Here is a 27,293-nt window from a genome sequence, read left to right as displayed (position 1 = left end):
TACACCAAAATACAGGTTTCTATTCCAAGCTGTGTGGGTTATCCCGTAACTCAGCTGTCTGTAAACGCGATTCAACGCGTTCACTGCCACGTGTGCGGAACTATCGGTCAAGAGCCAATTCTACCAGTTGAGAGTTATAATATTAAACTCGCGTGAGTTAAAATCAATCGTTGTAATAACGCATTGCTTCTGAAGATAACTCTATTGCGTATATTCTGTAAATACGAATTCATAATAATTAGATGATAATATTTAGCAATATTATAATATTAGATAGTAATATTTAGATAAACTGCTGCGGCAATACGTCCAATTCATGCATTAATCTTTCAACGTAAACGGTCTTCAAACCGAAGTCTTTTTATGGATTTTGCCAACAGGTGATGGCGGTCAGCGAGGCATTATAGGTCGTTCTTTTGAACCTCATAGATAGCAAATTAATCAAATATCACTTATCAAACATCCACCTCACTTGCACTGTCCATCAACGCGATAAATCCACGAAAAAATTGTGCGTAAAACACCAAACGTGGATGATTCAAGATTACAATATGGGTACCAGATGGCGCAACGATACATTGAGATATTTGAGCTTCACTTCATTTATGACTGCACTTTGCTAAGTGATCTGCGTGATAATTCCATCCATTTAAGTATGTCCAGAAACTTAGAAATATTAAAGAATCCTACCCCACAAATAGCTAAATTTATCCAGTTAGGTTTAAGTTTATACAAATCCCTCCAGTGAATTGTGTATATACGCGTGACATATCTCGCTGTATATAATTCAATATCTGTACTTGCCTTGTCTGTAAATAGTTTTACTGAAAATTAGATTTTAAAATTTTGTTAATTCATATTTTGTTTTGTCTGTATGTATATATGTATATAATTCGGTTCATGTTTTGTAAATTTTTGTATTTCATATTTTGTATTCAATCTTGCCTCCACGTACCATTCTTATGGTTGGAGTGAAATAAATATCTTATCTTATCTTATTTGCAGTGAAAATTTGTTAATTTTCAATGAAATTTGAACTGGAACTGGACTCCAAAAACCGAAAATTATCAAACGATTATCAAATGGGTATGATTCACTTTTCCCCCTCAGTTCATGGCGTAGGTTTCACCGAATTGGATTTGCTAATTGAAAAAAGTCGATTCGATTTTAACAAAACTGTAAAAGACATCGAAGCGATATCGAAGCCAGTAACCGCTATATAGCGAATCAGGTGGAATCCTCGCTTTCCGTACATCTATAGTTAGTGCCGGTACCACGTTCAATACTGGTTCTGAGTCGGCTCGAATGACGAAGCAGATGAGACTCGAATTTATAAAACAGAAAAGCAAAAGCGAGGCGATAACCTACAAAAAAGCCCCGTCTCAGTTTATCAATGTCACCTACCGAATATGAATATGACGAACTCTATGAACATGACATTGTTTCGACAACTCGATCCAGTGCCTTGTAAGTACAAGTACAGCGGCTACTAATTTGTCATCGATACAGCGGATGTCGCATCAACGGATACAGAAATGTCATCCCAATTAATCCCAAGATGGGCGAATTATAACATCAACAACCGCCTTCGCGAAACGGCACTTCTAGATACATCCGTCAAGACGACGTTCATAGCGGCATGGCTGTATAAAGAAGCGGATTCTAGTACGACGCGTCTTGCGAAGCGTTCCAAATCCGTAGAGATTCGACTCGTATAGGATCAATTAGTCATGCGATGTGATAATAGAGCCTAATTGCGAATTTCGACTATATACACGCGAGCCAAACTAACCGCCGAATTGTGGCTACATCCATCAGTATTAGTGTCAGGAAGTCGCAGCGCTCGGGGAGACAACACCAAACCACCTGATGCTTGTCAAATATATCGTTAGAAATTCAGTATATCCATTTATAAAACATTTGTTGTTAAAAATGAGATAAACAAAGATGTATCCCGCATTATTTATCATTCATTCCAAATCAACAAAATCGCCTGAACTTTTCGCCCCATAGAATTTTATAACTCGCCGCCGCGGGATACGATAAACGCGTTCAAATACAGATGCTCGTTGCAATGAGGTTTTTCCGCGACTGTGATTAATCTGGAGGTAATCGGAAAAAAGATAAGGTGTCAGAAAAGGACCGTGGCGCTAATAATCCGTCACGTTTCAGTATTTCTATGCCGCGAGGTCAATCGTTTCGTTAAGAGGCCGTCATAGGAATTGAAACAAGGACTTTTTAAGGATTCAAGTTCATAGCCGGATAACCTTCTGCGATCGGAACATACCGTACATTCGTATTCATTTACCAACCGCAACGAATACAACTTTGTTCGTCAACCAAAACGATATCATTCGACCAACTGCCATCAAAATGGTAGGATGCGACCAACAAGCTATATCGTCACTGGTTTAGACAGTAATTTGGCCAATCATCGGTCGGCGTACTCCCTTTTTTAGCGAAGGTTCCATGATCACAATACATGTCAACGAATGGCTTAGTATATACTAAGTTTCAGTCTGTCAATAGAACTGTTGTGGATCTGGGTTGGGTTCTCCAACTAGTGTTGTGGTTCTGAATATCTATCGACGATGTTGTGAGGGATACTTTCTTTAGGCCGGAACTTCAGTCCTGGGTCTTGACTTCTACTATGTCCAATATATAACCTAACAATTTCTTAAATTATCTTTTTTCGTTTATTATCTCTTTAACTAGTAACGTGTGCAGGCCCTCTTCCACACATTGCTTGGAATTCATGGATTGTGACCCATTCATACGTCACAACATTCCTCCAATCCATGTATGGGGTGTTGATGTATCGGCACACGTCACAATAATCTTAAAAATATCTTTTTGCACTCATCGGAGCTTATGGCCGCACCATAGGTTTTCCTACGTAGACACATACGTCACCTCCAGACTTGTTTATTTATATTACTTCTATTTATGTTTATGTATGACGTACGCATCAACGCAGGTTGTCTGCTAACTGCAACACTGGCCTTGAACTCCAGCTTCTTGTTGGTATAGTTTAACCGCTGATAACTGAAACCTACTAATATGTTCCCTGAAAGCTTGTTGATATAATTCATGAAAGCCCAATAATATATTCAACTCAATATTCATTTATCATGAAATCTTGCACGATTTTTTATAAACAGAAATAAAATTTACAAAAGAAAAAATGGTGTATATAAAATGTCTTTGTACATAGGATAACAACGAAATAGAAAAAATTAACATCAATGCAAGTTACCAAATTTCAAAATATTTACATTTATGGAAAAAGTGGAGATATAGAATTAGATCGTGTGCAAGGCTTTAAATCCTTGGTCTGCAAATTTGCCTACGTAACTAGCTAATAGATGATTAGAAATTCAAATATGTCCTGAAAGTCTCCATAATAGAGCCGTAGTTATTAAGTACTGAGACGGCATTGTTGAGAGTCCATTATAATGCCCTTGATCAGCGCAAGGAAGGTGAATTGGTTTCGTTGGACCTCTCATTGTCTACCAAGGTATTTTCGGAGAGGCTCTCAAAACGCATTGAGGTCACTGGGATGGCGCTCCAATGGTTTGAACCATACCTTTCGGGTATAATTCAGCCGGTTCGTGCTTGGAATCTTCATGCAACGTGACCCACCTTTACGTCAAGAACCTCGGGGAAGTGTCCTTTGACTAGGACTTGTGCCCGATTAAAGGCCTAATATAATTCAACAGGTTTCACTTGACATCAATTCAGTGGAGGTCCAAAAATCGACTAGCGTTGAACGGTGGGGAGAACTGAAATTGTTCATTTAAAACCTAAATTCATGATAATATCTCTATATTAACATTAAAACTACAGTTGTCTTGAGGCGTAGGAGTAAACTTTGATCATGATAGATTTATCCAAAAAAGTGTAAATCTATTACATTTCCTTTGCACCAAGTAGGCAGAATTCGCAGGTTTTTTGGGCGAAATAGTTCAGGGGGAAGGTTCATCTCACATCTCGATTAGACTACTGAATCTACCATCAACTCTAATTAAAACGGTTGTAACTACTACAATACTATACGGGAAGATTAAGGCCTGCTCAAAGAAACACGCCCACGTTACTCCCAATCCTGTACAGTCGCCATTGGTTGCCTGTCCGCCAAAGGTTTGAAATACTGGTTCTTACGCATAGAATTGGGCACAACCAGCCCGGCTATCTTACTGAATCGTGATTCGAAATTCGGCTAAGGTTACAAGACAATCATCTGAAATTCGTGGAACCTTGAACGACGAGTATCGAGTTCTATGGTTGGCGATCATGCCCGTCTCGTTTACGGAATAACCAACTCGTTTCTAGATTCTATCAATTCATATCCATAACCGACCATCGGCGGATTCTTGCCAGTTTCTAAGCTCAGACGTCTATGTATAACATATAAGCCTACTTAAAAACAGTAAGCCAGCGCTATACATTTTCGAATCGATAGCCTTTTCAGCGATTTTGCTATCGTCAATAAAAAAGCGGTCTTTAAGCGATCAGTATTTTAGCCATCGCACAGTGCGCGGACGGAGTAACGGTATACCCGTCATTCCAGCCGAAGACATGAGAGCCATTTACGAGCACGTGTTTACATTAACCGCATACTTAGACAAATGTTAGCCGTAAACTCGAAAAATAATATACACCACAAAACTCGAAATGTAGTGACGGATATCATCGAAAAAGCAAAACTCAAGAGCATTCAATTAATCGTAAGATACTTCAAGCACGACGCATAGCATAAAATATAATATCCGTCGAGAAATGTTATATCAGCTCGGGAAGGGGCTTCAATGTCAATCCAAAAAGAGAGTTAATAGTCTATAAGTAGAAAGAATATTCCGATATACGATTTTATGACTAAAAATGTCGATAAAAAGGATAAGGTTCAATTAGAATAGTTTAGAGGTTAAGCCCAGGAACGCACAGGGAAGCACGGGAATATCGAAAAGAGTCGAACAACTATTTTACGATATCTCTAGCCTTTTTGATATTCATACATCTTTCTTTCCCTTATATATACCTTAAACGTTCTAAGGAATCAATGTTTGCAAAACCGCTTATGACACGCGCGTACGGCTGTCTATATTTCAGAATGAGCCGACGAGTTTCTTTGCAATGGTTACCGGACCGACTGAACGCTTTTGACTCATTTCTTATTTAACAGTCGTCAATATTGTCATTCCCATTGCGGCTGTCGTCAACAAAGCGGTCTAATACTTCACAGATTTAAGATACAGAAATGCTACAGAGAAATCACAGTTCGATATTTGAGACTCTAGATCGACAATGGTTGACATCCGATACACTTGTACCATTCTGAGTAAGAGACCTTGACGATCCACAGCTGTTAGCTGTGCGGCGGCCACTTTTACCGGAAAGAGAGACATTCGGATTAGGGCGAAGACTGCTGGATCCAGTTCCACGGTTCTGGAACCAGTTCCGCAGTTGTGAGTTAAAGTTAAAGTTAGTTCATTTTCAATGAGTTGACTCGAAAGTGAAATGTTGTGAAACTCAGAACTGTGGAACTGGACAGTGAGTTAGAGTTAACTCTGAGTTAAAATCAGTTCGTTTTCGATGAGTTAACTCTGAGTCAATTCTTAACGCACAACTGTGGAACTGGGTCCTGTGTGGTTACATCCGGGATACACCCCCTCCCCCGCACACCTCTCTGCACCCACACGGAAGAAAAGAATGAGAAAAGGTTCGGCCTCACTTCTATTCATAAATTAATTGCCAATACATTAGTTTCTGCTCACATAAGTAGCAACCTAGGACGTATCGAAACTACTCGTAACTAAGCATAATATTTCATTCAATTTCCTGATCGACGAAACTGAACGTCACGCACTTCATATTCTTAAAAGTTGATTAAGCAGTAGAATTCAGTGCGTGTCACAAACATAAGCGAAAGCACGCTATAAATATAATATATATACACACACGTAACATAACGCAACATTCGCTATGGATATAACAAGTCATTTAAGACCGTTTTATCCTGAAACCCATTGAAACCACAACACCTGTCCGTACTTGAGAACAAATCCTTGCTAATCGCGTGAATGTATGGTACCAATAAAAAGCGCATTGCTTATATATGACTACATATCAATTTAATGTGGAACGAATGAAAACACAAATGTCATCATTGTCGATATCAAAAATGGAATTGAAATCGCCGTCGTGTACGGAGACCCGTATCATAATGTTTTTGATATCTTCGTGAATGATCACAATTCCATTTGCACGCGTTCGCGTCAAAACTCGAATGATAACACGATTTGTATAAGCTTGGTCTCCAGGACAACATCGACGAAGTGTAGGCTCGCAACGCTGACGAAAACGTCCTGACCAAAAACACGGCTTCACGGGCGGTTCGAACCACGCCGCCTTACAGACGATACAACGAAGAAGGAATCGTAAGGCTCAAATGTCTATGAATAAGGACATCATATATACGCCGGTGCGTAAAGGTTAATGGCATTGTGTAATTGTCTGAAAACGCGATCATTTCTTGATTCACATACCTAATTGCGTAGAAAGGAATTCATAATGTTCAAGCTTAGTCTTTCTATCAATGGGCGGGGTTTATCTTCCCTCCCGTTAGAAGAATAGCAAAATCATTTTAAACTATTCGATACATGGGGAGCTTCTCGTGCAAAACACATGGGCTCATATCAATACGAAAGTTACGCGTTGAATCGTTTTTGTGACGTTAACCAAAATGTTCGGAAATACAAAGCTTTAGTAAGTGCCTTAATATATATATATATATATATATATATATATATATATATATATATATATATATATATATATATATATATATATATATATATATATATATATATATCCTATATATGATTTCCTTGTTGTGACCAATAAAACGCGGTGTTATAATAATATATCGGGCTTTAAAGAACGGCCATTCCATTGAATTTGAGTTACGCAAATACGAAAATATTGCCGTTAAGTGAGAAGTGGCATTAAAAAGGATAGTATTAGGCTAACAAATATTACCTCGTTGAAATTACCTTGTTTCTCCGACTGCTGAACTTAAAGGTTGACCGGGCCGGTCGCCAATATACCCTGTACATCACTGCTTTTTTAATCGTGATCAATTTTACCATAACACACCTGGCAGCTATAGAAATGAACTGCTTACAAATTTTATAATATCTTACATAAATAACCCAGCCGCTGCGGAGAAACAAGGTATCATTTTTGTTTAGCCCCATTTCAACCAAGATGTATCCTCAATCCTAGTGAAAATTACCTCAATTTCGATTGAAAACGTCGTATTTTCACGCTCGGGGGTCGAACTTGATTTTCGCAATTTTGCGAGACGATCTAAACTATATACTGCGTAAATCGTTATCACGTACCTTTTCTGAACAGACGATCTTCTCCCGCGTTATACCGGGATCGTTTTTGCATTTAACTCCGATCTACGCGATCATGATAGCCGTGTCGAGACGACAGAACGGGTCCGATCGTAACTTAACACTGACACAAGAACGCGAAATCATGCCATAGCTTGGACTATTATATACGGAGGAATCCGCAAGAACGCGACCTTTCATATCAAACGCATTCATTCAAAATGCTTATTCGCGAGATCGCTCTGTTTAAAAAGCGCGTCGATTGTTCTCCCAATGGACACCCGACACCGTCTCGCTAAAACCGGTTTTGAGGACGTGGTAATATAAACCTGCGCATGCGAGCAACCGGTTTTCGACGACCATTCGATCAAATTCGATTTCCTCTGAAACAAACGAAAAAAAAAACGTTTTTCGCGTTTGTAAGTAGGTCAAGGGTTACCTATAGGCACGCCCAAATGTATTCTGACACGATTAGTTGGTCGGTACGCAAGTCGCGTAATATGCATAAAAATGTCGCATTCGTGGCCCGAGTTGTTTTTTTAGAGTCGTGATGGATTGCTTTTATCGAGTACAGACATCGCGAGCGTTCGTTCATTTAGGCCTACAAATCGGATACAGATATAGACGTACGGATGAATGATTTCAATTAGATCGAATTCTCTATAAACGATAGCCATAACACAGGATGGAGAGGGAGTTCAACCCGCCCCATCCCCCCACCCCCAATCGCCCCGAGTCTGGAAAGTGGTGAAAAATTACTGAATAAGGATTAGCGATACTTTCTAATGCTTCAGGAATTTGGAATCATTGTAACTTATACTTCAAAAAAATGAAAATTTTAGATATACTCCATTTGCACACTTGCACTTTATATTGTATCATACAGCCCCGTTTCGCATAGAAACTGCATCGAGGCCCCTAATAAACGATTAGTGGTTAATGGATTGAAGTCATTGGTCACTCGTCAATACAGAGTTCACAGTTCCTAATCCTGGTGGTGACAGTGTTATGAAATGAGTATTTCAGATCATGGGTATAACACAGGGAGACAATGTTTATTAGTAACGTATTCATAATCAAATCTGTCTAAAATAATCTGTTAGTGTAACGATCTCAGTGCATCTGCCCCCGGCACGTACGAGACGACCACTAGACCAGGAATAGATGGGTTCAGGTTTATAGGAGCTTTAGTCGCGGGCGAACTTATAAGAGTTAGGCCCGGAGTCCGAAACAGAGTTCCCCGTGGTCGAAGCTCCCCTGTCCTTCGAAAGGTTATGAAATAAATCATATATCATATCATATATCATATCATATCATATCATGTCATATCACATCACATCATATCATATCATATCCTGAACTTTTCTTTATCTAACCGTAAGAGTTTATAACATTCCATGCAATAAAGGCAATAGAAGGTCAAGCGTTCATTCTAAAAAGGTAACTCAGAATATTTGATGGTTTTGTAAATTGAGGCGAACAGTGGAATCCCTCGTCAATTTCGATTACTTGAATCTTTATTTCGTTGCGCGCTCATCTCAATTACGTCGAGATAATTGCCCGTTCAATGCGCGCGCATTAGTCCTGAACGTAAATCTGCGTGAATGCATTGATATATATTTAAACGCCGAGATCATCGCCGGTGCCGATCGAGAACAAACGAATTTCAAATCGACCGAATGTTTATCATGGTAATATTACGGGAGGCTGCATTAAATCGGGAACATTTATGTCACAATATATCCCGGGTTTACAATAGCACGCATAAAACTGTCGTATACTAATTGAATTAATGCCGCTAATAAATCCGTGTCCAATAGCGACGTTTCGTGCGCGGGATATAATAGTTTATAATAGTATCATCTTTTACAAAGTAAATCCAGCCTATACAACGGCTTATGCAGGACACGGACTTTCCCGTTGCGTATTCATGACAGATTACCTTTGCGACGTAAGGATGCCGCTTCACGTATTCAATGATTTTACGATTCATTAGATTCAGACGTATTACTTTGATATTTGTAAGGGATTTTATATCATCATTTAGCGCACCTTTGATTGTATTGTATAATCATAGTAATCTATAGTCTATAGTAGCGTGAATGTCATCGCTTGTGTAGCCCTGGGGTCGGTTGCACATGGTCAAGGCTTCGATTTATGACCAGCAGGCTAAGACTATCTTGGTTCTATAGTCAATCTAACAACCTAGGCAAGTCTTAAGATTTAAGACCACTTTTGTACTTAGGACGCACCGTGCAACTGGGCCATGGGGTAATTTTTGATCAAAAGTTGGTTAAAGATAGCCGGTGGATAGATACCGTAGTAACGATAAACTCCTCCCGCGCGCAACTTCGAATGCGTGATCAAAATGCCGCTCAGTCTCGCTGCTAAAACTGGTCAGAAAAATCCCTTAAACCCCAACATCTCTAATGTCTTCGATCTATTATATTGCATAAACGACGTGATATTTAAACCTGATACTCGTACCAGCAATTAAAACCATTTTCCGTAGAGACAAGTGTAGTGAAAATGAAGGAATAACACCCATATACTGAAATACACGCAAAGAAAACAGCGCCAAATCTCGGAATGACAATACACGCGCTGCAGTTAAAGAGCCATAGGAAAAAAACTAGGCAAGATATCTTAAAATTACAAAGTTCACCTAAAAAGGGGTATTTATGCGCACAGTGCTTGAAATGTTTAGATTTTTTAGAAAATTATTTCTGAAAATAACGAACTTCAAAGTTCAGTACCCTGGATTTCTATGCGCACGGCAAAAACTGACCACCGATTTTTATATCGCTCTCATGTCGCATTGTTGTAAATTTGAGAAATGATTTTTACATAACTGAAAACTAGAGATTCACGCGGTTTGAATGTTGCTGAAGTTGTCAAAATCCATCCATCGACAGATGAAATATGATACAATACACATCACGGATAGTTTTCAAAAAAGAGAAAAAAATGACCCAACAATACGGGACAAAAGTACCCTAACAAAATGGCGGCTAGCAACTGTAAAATGGTTTATTGTCACTATGTCAACTATCCATCGGTTGGCTCTAAACCACTTTCCAGCAACTGCAGCCCCGGGACCCGAGTAATCGCTAACTTTAAGGTAAAGCAAGTTTATTTTCAAAGTTTTAACCCTGCTGAGTCTAATCTGAACTCGGAACTGCGCGAAAGGTGTCCACGGAAGAGCGAAGTGAATTGCGGTGTTCAGAATCAACGATTATCGATTTAAATTCTTATACTTCTAATAGTTTTATCCACCGTGGTCTCAAACTGATCGATTGAATTAACCTGCTTACGCTCGAGTCTGAAATGTTTAACGCATCGGGCGTCGGCCAACTATAGTTTGGCAAAAAGTTTTGGGGCTCTGAAGAGTTAGGGGCATTTTGATGAAATCAAAAAAGCTACAAACACCTTTAACAGCATCTTCTGTTTGGAGTTTCTAAGGAAAACAGGGACCTTGTACCAGTCCGGGATTGGGCCATAGCATGCAAGCAGTCGAAGAGGGGTGATCGTTCACCTAACAGAGGTTTTTTGAAACTGAAGACGAGGTACCAGCTTAAAAATGCAGGACTTCAAGGATATAGCGGAAACGTCGAATAAACTTCTAGCTCAACAAAACATTTCAGACTCTTTGAGATCGGGATATCACATCAACAGTAGTGTTTCATTAATGGTTATCGGTAATGTTTTTTTTTTCTCATTCTGATTACCTAGGGTATTTTTTACCGAGGTGGTTTTAGACTACAGTGTACTTTTGAATCATTGGTACAGATCACTTGCGAGCCTAAGGCAGGAATTTTTACATGTTTGATGTAAGCTTTAGTTAGATTCCTTGTGTGCGAGCTAAGTCTTATTGTTGGATAATGAAACAACGAAGATAAAGAGACACCGAATAGGTGTCTTAAACAACAAAAGATCCGCCAGTGACATTGACTTGTCCGGTTGTTTCAGCGACGCGATGTAATCATTGGCGGTGTATTATCGCAATGGGTCCAAGTTTCCATGTAGTATGCGTAGAATGCGCTGCTATGATGTTCACGAATAAGACAATGAATCGCCAGGACAATAACAGAAGGTGATTGTCCGCCACGTCGACCATCGCAATTAACATACATACATAACGTTGCCACCCGCTGTGTAGGTTAATATGCTTGTATACATAACATCCTGTTTACATCAAATATAGATTCAAAACCCGGAAGAAAGCGATCGTCTGCTAGGCCATACTATAAAGTTCTGGGTCTCGTCAACTTCCATTGTCGCTTGTGACTATAAAATCGATAATGAATCGGTTTTGTTTTAAACAAGTAACCGAAATCGGAGAACAAGTTCAGACAGACCACTTCTATGGTTTAGATACGTTGAGGTTCAACGGCTTATTTTTAGAATCCGAGAATTGCCGCTCGACATGCCCCGCCTGGCCGAAGGGGTTCAAATAAACATGCATGAATTTGTGTTTGGTTCCTGCTGATTTCTGAATAAATGCCATCATCGACGCTGCAGATTCACCACGGAGGCCTAAGGTGTTATTCCGATCGAAAATCTAAACTACCTTTGATGATTATATTATACGGGCCGAGTAGATCCGTATGCCGGCAGATCAATGAATGAGTCTTTGGTTTCACCTAGGACTCCGCCAAATGAGAGAAAGCGGAAAGGACTCCGCACGACCGCACTCGATTGTGACAATCGAGAGGATTCCACCTGTGGCAAGTGAGAGTCATCGAGACCGGACACTGCGCGGGAATGAAGTGAAGGAACATAGAAATGCTAATTTGAGATCTACTAATCAGCTATAGTAATATAACGAGCTGTAATCAGGTATAAATCCCTTTTTTCTTGATAGAAAATAGAGTAGGCCTGTATGATTTTCTAAGAATCCACACGAACGAATGAGTCAAACCAGGTAGGCTACCACTCAGAAAATAGTTGAAGACAGAATCTAAATAATCGTGTACCGGGGTCGACCTAGCCTGTCATTTCGCAATTGAAATTAGAAGCAAACTTAACAACATCGACAGACTTAGTTAATTGAATGTATATATATATACCTGAAAAATGATCTCGCGTTCGACATCTTACCTGCTCCTCCGCGCGCCACAGAGTACTACAATCGCTCTAATGTTGATAGTTCGGCTTGCCGCGCGCGGAAGTACAAACGACAGGCCGATCGATTAAATGTTACTGCCACGCGGAGTGCCATCGCAACCGACCGTACTTTCAGCTCCCTCGACTCTACCACCGCTTCTTTCTCTCTCTGGCGTCAGCGCAGTCGATATAAAACGAAAATTTTTCGACAGAAAATTCCAGGAAGAGAATCGAAAAGATTTTGTTTCGAGCTAAGCGTAATACGTCACAGAAAAAGAAGGTGGTCTAAAATGGAGAACTCCGTATTGCTTATCATGCCAATGTAAATCGAATGAATACGTAAGCATGAGCACCTGTGTAAATTTGAGGATGTACCTTTCAATGTACCGTTGCAGCTAGTCACACCTCCATCCGCGCAAGATGTTCACTTATATAGTACCGTGTACCTGTACTGCGTGACACTCGCTCACCCCGCAAACATCACGTGACTTTATATTGTATATGTACGTACTATAAGAATTGTATTCGTAAATTTCTATTTTTCAGAAACCCCAGTTTTATATTACAACAATTGTGTATTGGTTGTGCACATTGTTGCAATTTATTTCTTAAAGAAATTTCTGAAAGAAATTAATAAATAAATATATATTTATTTTATGATTGTGACATATCATGACATAAATGTTGACCACCAACTACCAGCTCTCAACTGGTTTATATATTAGTCCAGTCAAATTGGAGTTTAACCGGGAACAAATTGCAACAAAAGGTTTTTTGATTGTTACCATACCTATTAAGTGTGCTGAACAACATACTAAAAGTCTACCAAAGTCTGCCTACCGGAAGTCCGATTTTTCAAGATGGCCACCAAAGACCTACCTGTAATCAGAAAATCAGCCGATACTCCACAAATATGGATCATAGAGTTTGTTAAATGGTATGTAACCCCATGTTTTCAGGTACAGCGAATGTATTGGTGATGTTATTTCAACCCACCCATGGTCACGTGACCCAGAAATTCAAGATGGCCACCATTACATATGCAAATATAAGTCACTCACCAATTATATTCATTAGATTTATTTATCAACAGATTCAAGTGGCGCTGCTCCTTTTATACTCAAACGTTGTTCAAAAAGTTGCTAGTGTAATTGAATAGCCATATGCGGACAAGTTCAACTTTTAGAAAGTGGGAACTCGTCAAAATGGACCATCGTACTAAGCGTGTTTATTTACTATAGAAGTATTAACGTAATCGTACTAAGCAAACATTTTTATAGGAAAATGCTTTAAAAGAAAAGCCGGGAATTTTCAAATTCATCGTATTAGGTTTTCGTTGTAAGCCGAATCGTACTAACGAAATTCGACTATATGGATTATTTCTCTTGCACTCGAAACAGATCCATATTCGTACGCGTGCTAATGCTATTTCTGTTTCTCACAGTTTTCGGAGCGGAATACTTAAGTTGTTAACGGAAAAGCAAATCATTCATATCGTTCACGAATAACACGCGTGCGGGGAAAGGTGCGTAAAACGTGCAGTTTGCCGTCGCGAGCCTACGGTATATATAAATAGGCCTCACGCTGGAGATGTGGCCAGTACCAGAGACATTATAATCTGTTCCCGCTCATCCTCTCGGTGATGATTACACACATCAGGGAAGTGTAATGTCTCATTACATTTCCCTACACACATCATAATACAACTACTAACATGTTTATTATTCGCTTTGCAGTAATTGCTTTAATATATAAATGCTCAAATCCCCAGCTGTATGATTTTATATGTATATATATGCACACATAGCCAGATTTGTATCGCTAGGCCTCTATCGTTTTCAGGCGCGGGTCCGGCGAGGGTGCTTTGGCTTCTAGGAACACCCTTGGAAATCTCCTTTGTATTATATATTCATTTTTCAATTCTACATTAGTACAAGCGGATCGAGCGGTGCCTTTCACTGCTCGGAATTAATAGAAAAAAAATAATTTTTCAAGATTTTCCGGGGACTACCCGCAGATCACCCCCCCCCCCCCCGACACGCACACACACCTTTGAAAACCAGGTTTTCTGACAAAAAAGGAAAAAGGAAAATCTACTTACAGAAATAATACACACTAACTTGCATAGGATTTGATGTCGGCAATTTTTTCCTCTAGCCTGACGACGACAAACCGTCGCCATTTTCTTGTTAACTGTCAATTTGATGTATAGCCGAATGTCACTGAAAGTTACCACATGTTGTCGCGTTGTAAGCAAGTGTGAAAAATACGATAAAATAACACAATTTCGCCCGAGAATGAGTGAATGGAACCTCTAGGAATTCGCCAATAAGACACGTTCTCGCTATAGATTGCGTAAATCGTTTTACAATCCGGGTAAGAAAAGCGTCGCGCCGCGTAAAATGAGCGAGCGGCGTGGGCGAGTGGTAAGAGCGTTCGACTCCTCCGGGAAGCCAGGTCGTGGGTCCGAACCGAACATTACCGCAGTGTCCTCGGGCAAGACACTTCTTATTCTCATCTCCCCAGTGAGAGACGGCTAAATAGAGTTAAGCTGGGGGTAATTATATACCAAATTTGGACTAGACTCTTGACGGTTGGGATACCTGCCCCATATAATGACACGACTTGTATTATCATTGTTATTGCTTAAAGACGAAAATGTTAATTGTTAAGACGAAACGCGATACGAGAAAAACACTCAATATCGTTTGCCACTAAGTATAATTTTGAGTTCGTGTTATGTGTCAGGAAATGTTACTGATTCCTAGCTGGTTCTATACATGGCCACTCGTGAGGATGGTATAGAATAGTAACTATCGCTGGCGAAATGAAGCGCTTGATGATCATGTTACTGACAGCAATAACGTAGGAAGAATTGCAAGAGGAATAATCTTGGAATAATGATGTATTTGTTTTCCCGATATAAGCGTTAATCTGAAAAAAGTCTGTCACGCTACATTCAAAGAGCGCTGGAGCTCATAGAAGTCCGATCATCAACGACCTCATGGATCAAGTAACACTACAAGTCAAGTCCACCAGTTGCTTCTGAAGGTTGTTTCGTGTACGGGCGATCTGAGCTCGCTTTTCCACACCTAAACGCTATTTCGTTAGCTTGAGAATGTCGTTGTTGTTGTTCCTCGCAAATATCTATTAAGTATAATTTGAAAACGTAGTTATAGGAATAGAAATGTACGAATTTTGATCTTCGAGAAATATCTATTCTTTTTCAATCGGCTTCTTGAAATGCGCCGACCGCGCCGATGTTTCATTCGGTTTGATCGATCACCGTTCCATAAAGACACAATGCGCTCATCAGTCGCCGTAAAACTGTTCATCCGTTGCCGAACAACAGACACGAGACCCGCTAACTGGCGAAACGTGATTATAAGCTAGTAAAACCGACGTCTATTAACCCCGTCGACTATTATCTTTGCATGAAAAAATCATTCGCCTTGTGCGACCGGAGACAAAGATGCTCATTTGCAGCCGTCTGTCAGGCGCCTCGAATCAATGACGACACCCGTTGGAATCAGTAACAGCTGACTTCACTGTCATCGATTCGAGCAAGCAGCGCGTGGACCTTGCGCGTGTGACTTCGAAATGGCGCCGCGCAAACACCGCTGATGTAATACAGTCAAACCCGCTTAATCCGGATCGGCTTAATCTGAATCTTGATCTAATCCGGATTATATTCGCAATCTACACGAAATTGGGTTTTAATCCGGATTTCCCGCAAACTGGATGAATTTTGTTGGTCCCGAATGATCCGAATTAAGCGGATTGTACTGTGATTATTTTTGGAGAAGGCACCGCGGATTTTTCATTTGTCCATTAGTCTATCTGGACATATCTACAGTAAACTTCGCGCCCAAACTGGGACCAGCATAGTCGGTCGTTTCTAATCGAAGTTACGATGTAGTTTAGTTTAGATCAGTAAATTATGATATAGATTTTCGTTCAAGTTTACCAAAAACATGAGGTGGCCATTTCTGAATTAGGCGAAGTTTACTGTGTATATCGAAAATATCTAAGAGAGTATAAATATCTGAGGGCGCATTCAACATTTTTCACCTTAAGACAAATGTACCCTGTCCCCACTCAACCAAATCACGTCACTGCACGAACATGCACGCGCCAACTGGAGTTGGAACTGTGCCATTTTTCATCCATGCCGGGAAATGAAATATCAAAATCATCAGCGATTTTTTTGGGGGGAATTAGATATATTATTTCCTGTTTTAGAATTGCTAGAAAAAACATTTTTGAGTTGATATCTCATCGGGAACTACGAACGTTGGAATTGATCGAATAAATGTGATGGGGGTGCGATAAATCATATGCAGCATTATAGATATACGGAACAGTTTAACAGTGCAGTATAAAACATCTCGTTTATTATATCCTGACAAATTGAAGAAGTCCCACAATTCAAATTTAATATAAGATAATTTATCAAAATGAAACCACAACGTTTGGCTGTTGACTAACACCTGACGATGGCTGTTTGTCAACAGCCGAAACGTTGAGGTTTCATTTTGATAAATTATCTCATATGAAATTTGAATTGTGGGACTTCTTCAATTAATCTTCAATATACACGGATTATAGTGTTTCATTCGACGACATATCCTGACATTCTTGCGAAGTGTCCCTTCGCGCGGACAAATTTGATGCGTAAGTCGGATGTACGAACACAAGAAGAAAGCTCGTTCAGAATTGGGGTTGCACGCGTGTCTTCATTTTTTCAAATTATCGTGCAGGACATCTCACTGAAAAGACAATTGGAATTGTTTTATTGATAAATGTCAGGAAGTTAGGGAAATCGGGATCCAGTTTCAATGACCACGACTTCAGTCCAAAACGTCGCTCTAAGTCGGATACGGTTAACCATCATATTGGTGCAACGAACTAGCCAAATTTAGCCCGGGAGTAAGCGTTGTTCCGTTGGATACACGGATGAGAAGATTCGTAGAGTAGCCTGGTGTTAACCGGGTGTAGAACAAATACAACGAGACGAGTTGTACTTTAAAGGTTAACTACATCATTTGATGCACGAGCTTATTCATGTTCCTGGCCGTCCTCTTCGTTCTTCTGCCTTTATCTCACTGACAGTCCCTAGATACAATAGAGAGTTTTTCGGTTCTCGAGCCTCTTCCATCGATGGCCCGACCCTGTGGAATCAGCTTCCTGGAGACCTCCGGTCTATAACATCTTTGGAGATCTTCAGGAGGCAACTTAAACATGTCTTCTTTAATGAGGCTTTTATGTGAAGCGCTCTGTGCGGCTTTTCATGTGCTGGATTTAGCGCTTTATAAAAAACACTTATTTTCATTATAGTAGCTTCATCTGACCCAATGATGAAGCTACTTAAATTTTATGCAATAGTATAGCGAAAGTTCGTGTGTCAAATAAAATAGGTAACAGTACTATTCGTCTCGTTGTGTTTACTTTAGATCTAACATATATACATGTACATATGTATACAGTAAACCTCGCCAATTCGGACTTTCGACTTCGTAGAATGAAGTCATCATCTGACTACTTGACGTATATTCCAATCCTTAACTCAGGCTTAACTCAGACCAATCATGCTGCCCAGTTGGTCCGGGAAAGGCGAGGTTTATTGTGTACGGTGTGTTCAAAAAAGAAAATCTATTGGCTGGAACCTAAATTGACTCTTGCACCGATTTGCACACAGTTATAAAAAGTCCCTTGCTGGTCACTCTGGTTACTCGAGGTCCCGATGGAAAATGCCACGATCTCAGTCGATTTCATATAGATGTTGATGTACTTTAGAAATTTCCGCTCAAAACGTACCTCGGAGGGTCTCCTTTATAAAAGTGTGTTACTCGACGCGCGCTAGTGTTCGCTACGAAAACGTTCGTGTCGTCTGTCTCAACGATACACGACGGTCCGTCGTTTAAACTTCTCGCGTCCAAAACCGTTTCTTTTTTGTCGACGTGCAACCGGCCCGGCGACACCGGTATCCGCCAGATGGCGCGTGTATCGAACTCGGCCACCAATACATTGCCGTCCGGATCTAGAGAAATGCCACGTGGATTTTGAAACGCTTCGACGGCCACCGGTTCCGATTTGCCTTTTTTCCAGAAATAAAGTTCGTTTTGCCATCCGGTCGAGGCGATCACGTCGCCATCGCCCGTAACGTTCAAATGCGATACCCAGAATTCGAAATTCTTCAACATGTAACGGCGATGCTTCGGGATTATACGGATTCTTTCGGCATCTTCCGTAAAACGGTAGTGTTCGACGCATCGCGAATTGCCGATGTAGACGTCGTCGTCCCGGACGGCGACGGCCGTCAGAAATCCTCGGTGAGTTTTCCGTAAAGTCAAGGAAGTAACCGGATAACCGTCATCGGTTTGGTAGAGGTAGACCTCGTTTCTAGCGCGCATCAACACGAGCAGGTAGTTCCGCCATTGCGCCATGCGAATCGGTGACTTCAAAGCGAAATCTCCATCTCCGCCTAGAATGAGTAAATAACACCGTAATCATAATTAGAATTCGGGAACCAGTTTGAAATATTTTGAAAGTTTGACAGTTTGAAAGTTTGAACTATAGAACTTTTATTTCTGGCTGAATTTATCGTTTGATTTTTCTCGTTATTCAAAACACGTGTATGAAATATGCAGAGAACTGGCTCTATTCCATAAAAAAATTTCTCAGAAAATTTATATATCCCGTTTATGTATACATAGTGACCTTACTTTAACACCACAGATGATAGAAAATCTAGTTTGTAACCTGTAAACTTTGATTCCAGGTAAAACCGAACGCGTTGGCGTTTCAAAGCGAAAATATAGATGGCGTCGTTGACATCGTCGCAGACGGCAAGGCGACCGTCGTTTAATTTGATGACGTCACTCGGTGAAAAAGTCGCCCGATCCTTTTTGCGAACTGGCAGATTGCAAATTTGTTTGTATTCAACTTCTGTAAATGGAAATGCAAGATTAAGAAGATACCTGATACGTTGATGTATTCTATTTTTAAAAACGTCATTTACGGGCGTGTTTGCGCGATCCTCACCTTTTGGCATGTCAGTTATTAATATAACGTCTTTGGCTCGCAAACTGTCAGTGATGAACAACCACTCGCCGCTGATGTCGGTAAAGCCGTCTGGGTCGTCAATTAGCGAAGTGCGTGACCTCGCCGCGCTACCTCCCTGTTCGGGCGGTATCACGCGGTTCGAACATTCGGCTGCAAGTGAAAGCAAGCAAACGTGACGCGCCGTTCAGACCAGCGCTCACGACGGACGCCGGGAAACACGGAAATAAGAGACAGAAACATGTTTCCGAGTGTCGTGTGCGTTTTATACGACAAACGAGGAAATATAATTTCGGAAAACAATGTTTTCGAGATTTCCGTGTTTCTGTGTTTCCCTGCACCGCAACGTTAATCTTTATCGACAGTTTATTCACATTTGAAACGAAATATCAAATAAACCAATTAAATAGGCTATAATAAAAAATACCTCGTTTCTCCTAATCGGCCGGGCCATTCAGTTAATTTTAATAAAATTTGAATTTCAGTTCATTTCTATAGATGCCGGGTATGTTATGGTAAGCTTGATCGTGATTTTTGATAAAGTACTGTACAGGGTGCTTGCGTCCGATTGGGTCAACTTTTAAGCTCAGCAGGAATGAGAAACAAGTTTTCATTGTTTTTTAACCTTACCGTTTCGGTTTATATCGTGCACGACTTGTTGTTGGCCGAGTTTCTGTATTTCGAGGTTTACTTTGTCGAGTTTTTGATGCAGTTCGGCCACCTCGGCCTTGAGTTCTTTTTCTTCCTTGTACTCGCGTTCGATTTCGTTGCTGTAGTCCTCGGCGAGATTTAGGTCCATGTATCCGGTGACGACCTTGTCAATTGCACCTTGCCACTCAACTCCACCCAGTTGAATAATTGACTGCGTGAAATTAGCTATATATGCATAAATAGATGAATATTCAGTTCCTAGTTCAAGTTTCAATTAAGAAATAATTCGATGCGCAGCGTGAAAGTTGCCTGGTTATGATATTGTCCATGATTTCGTTAGTTCTGCACGTTAGTTCGAGAAGGCAAACGTAAGCGCAAATTGTAAAAGATTATGAGATATGAATGGATTTATTGATACCAAGATTATAGGGTAACAGCAGCTTTTCTGAGATAATCGTAGTCAATTTTCAGCAGTAAATATCTTATCTGGTTGTTTACTATGGAAGACCTCAGACGACATACGAGATATGAGATATAACATACGAGATATGTGATGCAACATACGAGATACGACATATGACATACGAGATACGACTTATTTACAGTACAGGTATCCGTCCGCTAGCGCCACCGCAGTGTATGTTTTTTCAATATTTATTGCATATAAATCGTTTAATACGGTGACTCGTACAGTCATCGTCAATTATATGAAAACCAACATAGTCAACATTTTATTCAAACCAGAAATATATTTCTTTTGGATAATGGACACCTGGACCGGACACAACGATTTTAGGCCATACTGTGAACACCCTGGACTAGGCGCGCCGGCCGTTCCTCTCCCGCGGGCGACAAAGTTTTTCAAATCAAAAGATTTTCAAAAGATATCAAACTGTTCAAGTTCATAATATTATGCTATTTCTTGTCTTCCTTTGGTCTGAAAACGGCCTGGTGTTCAGGAGCCGGAGTTCCGATTACTCACTGCCTGCAGAAAAAATAACTGTTCACCGCCCGCTAGATCGCCGGCTTTTCTGCATTAGAAATCAAAATTCTAAAAAAAAACTCCGCAGCCGGAAATCCCGGCCCTCTAGTGTACGCCTCGGCTGTTTGACACCCCTGCCTGAGTTCTTGAATCCCAAACAACCCGGGAACCCGTACATCGCCCTGGTATCCAGATTAAGAACTCCCGTGCTCTCTCTCAAGGTTTGAAATCCCCAGCTAAATTCCATCCCTATCGAGCTACCGGGGCTGACTGGTGAGTCCACTAGACCAGCCGTTGAGAGTCGAGACTGGCCAGTTTTCGCTAACCGTCAGGGCAGTATGCGGCACTGTCTTTTTGAAGCCATAGTCTGGGGTCCTTCCCTGAAAATTTGTTCAATTTAGGTACTTGTGTATTCTGAGGGCTTTTTGGCTATCTTTCTTTTCTGACATCTTTCATGAAAAGGGCCAATGGCTGAATCTGAATAACTTTCATAATCGGAGAATCCAATTTAAGATCATTCTTATCATCATGGCCAGTTTTAAAACTGTTTATTGACAAAACTACAGGAACCACATAAATAATAAATCTTCAGCAAAACACAACAGCTCTTACATTTGTACAGATGAGAGATCCATGGAAATATCAAGTAACATTTTTTTAGACAGGGAATTAGCGGAACACCGGAACGTTGCTTGTATGGTGCGTTTGCACCCGTCGCAAAAAAACGTCGTGATAAACGAAATCAGCTGGACTAGGGCCAGGAGCTGAGAGTGATACAATGGAACTCCATTCTGATATTTAATGAATAATTCATTCAATAAATTTGTTATCTTTAGTATTTTTAATTCATGTCCATGTTTCAATTCATTCGTTGAAATCATAGTACACTAAACAGATTCCGCGTGTGTCGGACTTTTTTTTAAACTCTTTGGTCATCGGCATTCGTAATATACATACATCTATCATTTTTCATCGAAAACCCTCGATCGAACGCGAAGTTTAAACCCTTGACTAGCGCGATTCTTAGCACCACCAATTTGAAGGGGCCATGGCTAACTCTTTTTGAGGGATTTTTGTACACTCAAAAATGGATTTTGGAATTTGAGGCGTTTTTGGTGGATTTATGGGCTGTAGCCCCGTATTTGGAGCCAACTCGAATCACCGGACCATCGGTGTCTCACACTAAGAGTGGCCCACTTACCGTAGCGAGAGGCCGGTCCCCGGTAGCGGTTGATCGAATATTTTTAAATATTTTTCAAATGAAACGTTTTTCGCATATCGATATTCATAGTTAATGTATACGCCACTGCCTGCGCACGTGTCGTAGTATACGCCGAGTAGATGTTGAAAAATATACACTGCGGTGGCGCTAGCGGATGGACACCCGTACTGTAAAACAAGTCGTATCTCGTATGTCATATGTCGTATCTCGTATGTTGCATCTCATATCTCGGATGTTATATCTCATATCTTGTATGTCGTCTGAGGTCTTCCATAGTTTACAAGATATAACCCGCTATTTACAGATTTAAGGGTTTTATTTGAATGCTCCCTATCATAAATACCGCAATGAAAGTTTTTCCCTTACCTACAAACGCGTTATATTTAGCGGTTTTTAGCTGGCTTGTCTTTCCGTAATCGTGTATAATTTCGTTCCTCCATGTTACCAACTGATTCAGATTGACCAGGTCATTCGGCGCCACTTTACCGAAGTTACGAATGAGCACCATCATCAGGGATATGTCCATATCTGTCGACGTGACAGGAATCTGAAAACGTCACGTCGTGATAGCTTAAAATCGTTAGAATGTAACGAATGTAACATTATTAGAATGTAACGAATTCAGAAATCGTGTGGAGAAAATCCATTCTTCAAATTGCACAATCAGCTAAAATTTCAAAATTGGTTGATCGTTTGGAATATCGATATCTACAATATCCGTAGAGTCTGTGTATGATTGAAATAGTCCCACAATTCCAATATTATATGATAGCATTCATTATAATGAAACCACAATGTTTCGGCTGTTGACCAAAAGCCATCATCGGGTGGAATGACCAAAAACACAAGTAACAAAGTATGTTAACTCGCAGGAATAAAACAGAAACTATGTCTATCAGAACTAAAGAAAAACCGACCAATGCTATAAAAACATCAGGGGATACTTGAACGTAGAAATCACAGGAATTCTAAACAGTTGAGAATGAATAAAAAAGTAAGTAACTAAGTCGAATAGAAGTGGATGGAAAATATTTTTTGTGTGGGTTAGTTTTGGTGAAGGAAAACAGAACATAGGATCGTACATATTTTTCTTCGCAGTAACTGTTCTTGTTTGAATGGTTTTATTTCAGATAGGACGAAAACTTGGCCTTTTTTCTAACTTCCAAGTTTCCACCAACATAATCGGTCTCCGGTTCTAATGCGAGTTGATATTAACTTTATGGTTATTTTTTGTTTTAAATGAACACATATGTAAATTTGATCTTTTCAGTCGGATCTAACCCTGAACGGTGAAACGCCTCCAAACACCTCTGTATGAGTGCGATGTGCACTACATCATGGTGTCATCAATATTATCATCTCTCATCTCCTTTCCCTTCGTTTCTTCATTTTCCTTTTGTTTCTTTTTTCCTGGGCGCTTGCGACAGCGGCCTTAAGGCTTTGCTTGGCCCACACAGAAAGCTACTGTTCTCTCCCTCTCTCCCTCTCTCCCTCTCTCCCTCCCTGCTCTCCGTGAAATAAATTTGAACTTGAGCTTGAATATATCGGGGCTAGACTGGTTGCCGCTCGATTCGATTCAATTATCGAAATTCAAATCTGAAATAACTTTATTGATAATTAATGTTATACTATCGATGAAATGATTTATTATTCATTGTCGACGATATCAAGCGATATAAGTGTTATTTTTCAAGGCGTCGATACAATTTCAAGTTAATTTTCTTGTTTATGAATAGGTTTCCTACTGAAGTCGCGGGGTCACATCAGATGACTGATAAATAACGAAATACCAAAAACAAGATAAGACAATTATTGACGCATTTTTTCGATCACACGTAGTCTACACGTTCAAGGTTTTAACGCGATAACAGCTAGCAATCTGTTTCAAGAATAACCCATGGCACATATCGCGCATTATATCTAAGAGATACTTATAGATTATTAATTTCTATGGCTCACTTGTGTTGAGAAAATGGGCGACGTGTACAACGCGGGAATATGCCCCCGTGAATCGTTGCCTTTAAAGTTGCCTCTGAAAAATGCATCACTAACCTGGAAAAGTTTTTGACATTTGGATTTTGTGATGAACGGCGTAGGAAGACACGGTTTCAACGATCACAAAAGAAAATAAACATAGGATGTTATTTTTATGACGGATCAAATTATCTCCATGCTATTAAAGTAACACGCGCCATTATAATATCACCGGGGCGAATCACTTTTTGCGACGACTTTTTGCGAGTCAATACCTCGCAAATCGTCTCGCAACGCATGTCACCAGAGCAAACTTGTGCGAAGTTGATGAATAAGGTACCGGATCCCTAAAAGATGGACAGCTTTGAATTTGAAATGAGCATTTAGATGGGTTGACCATGCATTATACCATGGTCTCTATGGCATTAGGTCACGATCTGTGAACCATGGAATACAAAGATTTTCGAAATGTCGCTTGCAGCCGTTCAACTCTTGTCATTAGTCAACTTTGGAACTGTAGGTAGGGTGTTACTAGGCTCTTTCAAGGGGGGGGGGGTCAAAGGAACTATATGCCGTACCGTTACTAACTTTGCACCGTATCCGCCAAGCGCCGAAAGCAAACGAACATTTCTGATTCCTTGAAATCGCTTGGATGTTCTTAGATAGTCTCAATTTTTGAAATTCTAAGTTTGATTTTCTGGACCTTTAAAGGCAAATGCTGATGAAATTTCCGGAATGAGAAAGTTTGGAACTAAAACTGCGGAACTTGGATATAAAAAGGGGGTCGTCCGCACCCCGACCCCCAGTCTGGTGACGCCCACGGTGGTCCCCGGTGTTTCTATTACCTGTCTATTCGCTGTGTAAAGCACCTTCCACATGGTGTTCGTTACGACCCGCTTCGTTTTTAGCTTGTTGATTTGCGACTGTTTGTTCTTCAGTAACGACGATACATTGTGGAACTGCTGGTCGAAAAACTGACGAACGATGCCCGTTACGACGTCGCCTATCAGCCAACATATCCTCAAATAGTTTTGTTCGTCTCCAGATATCATATCGCATCCTGAAATGATTTTTGAACTGAATTCTGATTTCTTTTTACCCCTCGGGACTTGGGAGACATGGGTAACCTAAGATAAACCCTACCCAGTCGCTTGTCGGTGCAGACTGGTTGGAAAATTGCTTACATTAACTGGAACCGTAATTTCCAATTATGTATTGATTTAAACAAAAAATATTCTGCGAATTCGACTACCAATCACGTAACTATTTCTTAACTTCGATTTCCGATTTCAAAATCAAACCCCTGTTTCGCTCCCAGCAGATGTAGTGGGTTTGTAAGGAATATCAAATCAAAACAAATCAAATCAATTCACAAATAAATAACAGGGACAATCCCTATTTTCTAAGATTTATTTAAAATGGCGCCGCTAGCAGCACTGAGTGGGAGTGGTGTATCGAGTGGTAGTCATTCAATATGGAAGATCTTTTTTAAAGATCAACCAAACTTTTGACCTTCTATCGAAAGGGCTTATATAAACGAAACGTTGGAAAGTGCATCTTAAATTACAGATGTATGTATTGCTATTAAAGTCGCCGCGGAGGACGCAAATAATCGCTTCATACATATTGCATTACACACTTCGTCTATGCTGCTCGTTATCACAAGGCCATTACAGTAAAAATGTCATAGCTGGCTGAGGATTAGAATTAAGCTGAATTTAAGTCCGCATTAAGCCCGTCGCACGCGTAATATCGAACCTAGACTTACACGACGTACATGAGATATTAACGATATTGTATAGGGTTCGTGAGAAATAGCTGGCTAATTGCATCTCCATGAGGGACACTCATATTACCCCGCATTTGGTTCTGATATTTACAAATGCATACATCCAGATGTATTTTGGTTGTACATGGCATGACATACGCCTAAGTTCTAGAGAAAAGGCAAACGGTGCTGTCAAAGTTTCACCGTTCGCCAGTCAGTAGTGTCGATTTGAAACCCACTATTTCGTTCCCGGCAGGTGTGGTGAGTTTGTAAGAGACAGACCAAATGAAGTCAACAAGACGGACAATAATTCAGATTTCAAGATCGAACATGTCGATAAATCAAACTGCGAACATGTATACAATATAACCTAGTGAACGCGGCCTACGCATTCACATCAATAAATGAAAAGAAACCTCTCTAAGTATATACATTACCCCACCAATTTACTGATGAATTAAAATGTTTCTAAAATCTTACCACTAAAGGAAGATATCTAGATGGTGGATTGGCGAGCATTCACTAGCTCCGTGTGTGTGCCTGCTCAAATGTCACCAGGAAGTAACAAATCTGTGCCATAAAACAAAGGTCTAATCAGATACCGACGAAATCGATTTTGTTCGAATACAAAGTCTTGCGAAATCTGGGTCGAAATCAAATTCAATTCGTTGTTTTGCGATAAAAGAGGGAACGCTTTGCTCCGTTTCAGTAAATGTTCTGAACAGGTATATTCTATAGGTATTCGGATCATTTCCTGAATTGATGCTCGTTCTCAATTCGAAAAGTAACGAATTGTTTCACTTCGAAGTATTCAAACGTTTTCCTACGATTTCGAAGCAATCCAATATACATTTTATACATTTTGAACTAATAGTATACATCTATCCAGTTCCACAGTCGTGAGTTTGCGTTAACTCTGAGTTGAAATTAGTTCGTTTTCAATGAGTCAATTCTGAGTCAAATCTTGAAAAAGTCAAAAATGTAATCACCGCCGGTTGAAAAAAAAACCATTAAATGAAAGTTTTCTTCAAAGATCATAATTTAATGAAAACGCAAATTCTTGTAAATACGTTCGTTTCATTTTCTGAAATATGCCAATAGAAGGAAATCTTTTGCCAGTCAATGATT

The 27,293-nt window shown here is 40.1% G+C and overlaps 2 protein-coding genes across 5 annotated transcripts in view; both read right to left on the bottom strand.

Annotated features, from left to right (window-relative positions):
• Nucleotides 1-12,529, bottom strand: part of LOC141912824 (glycoprotein 3-alpha-L-fucosyltransferase A-like) — a 32,955-nt gene extending 20,426 nt beyond the window's left edge. The window contains exon 1 of one of the 4 annotated variants that reach the window (XM_074804237.1): nt 12,470-12,529. The gene's annotated coding sequence lies outside the window, so the exon portion shown is untranslated. Of the gene's footprint in view, nt 1-3; nt 175-7,403; nt 7,566-12,469 lie in introns of those variants that run through there. The other 3 variants (XM_074804239.1, XM_074804236.1, XM_074804238.1) reach the window with 3 other exon arrangements.
• A 4,326-nt stretch (nt 12,530-16,855) lies between these two features.
• Nucleotides 16,856-26,753, bottom strand: LOC141912641 (uncharacterized). The gene is made up of 8 exons (XM_074803956.1): nt 26,646-26,753; nt 25,243-25,457; nt 22,790-22,970; nt 20,199-20,444; nt 19,551-19,721; nt 19,269-19,454; nt 18,324-18,990; nt 16,856-17,275 (listed from the first exon to the last, which is right to left on the bottom strand). The coding sequence occupies exons 2-8, from the start codon at nt 25,447-25,449 to the stop codon at nt 17,251-17,253; spliced, it is 1,683 nt and encodes a 560-aa protein (XP_074660057.1). The 5' UTR covers nt 25,450-25,457; nt 26,646-26,753; the 3' UTR covers nt 16,856-17,250.
• Nucleotides 26,754-27,293: the final 540 nt, after the last annotated feature.

This window comes from Tubulanus polymorphus, chromosome 11, assembly GCF_964204645.1.
Source record: "Tubulanus polymorphus chromosome 11, tnTubPoly1.2, whole genome shotgun sequence".
Taxonomy (NCBI): Eukaryota; Metazoa; Nemertea; class Palaeonemertea; order Tubulaniformes; family Tubulanidae; genus Tubulanus; species Tubulanus polymorphus.
This window is presented reverse-complemented; position numbering and strand designations above follow the sequence as displayed.

Coding starts and splice junctions, on each gene's coding strand:
- LOC141912641 (XM_074803956.1), bottom strand. CDS start 25,449: ATGATATCTGGAGACGAACAAAACTATTTGAGGATATGTTGGCTGATA. Junction 22,971..25,242: donor TTTACACAGCGAATAGACAG/GTAATAGAAACA, acceptor TGACGTTTTCAG/ATTCCTGTCACGTCGACAGA. Junction 17,276..18,323: donor TATAAAGGAGACCCTCCGAG/GTACGTTTTGAG, acceptor TTGTCTTTTCAG/TGAGATGTCCTGCACGATAA.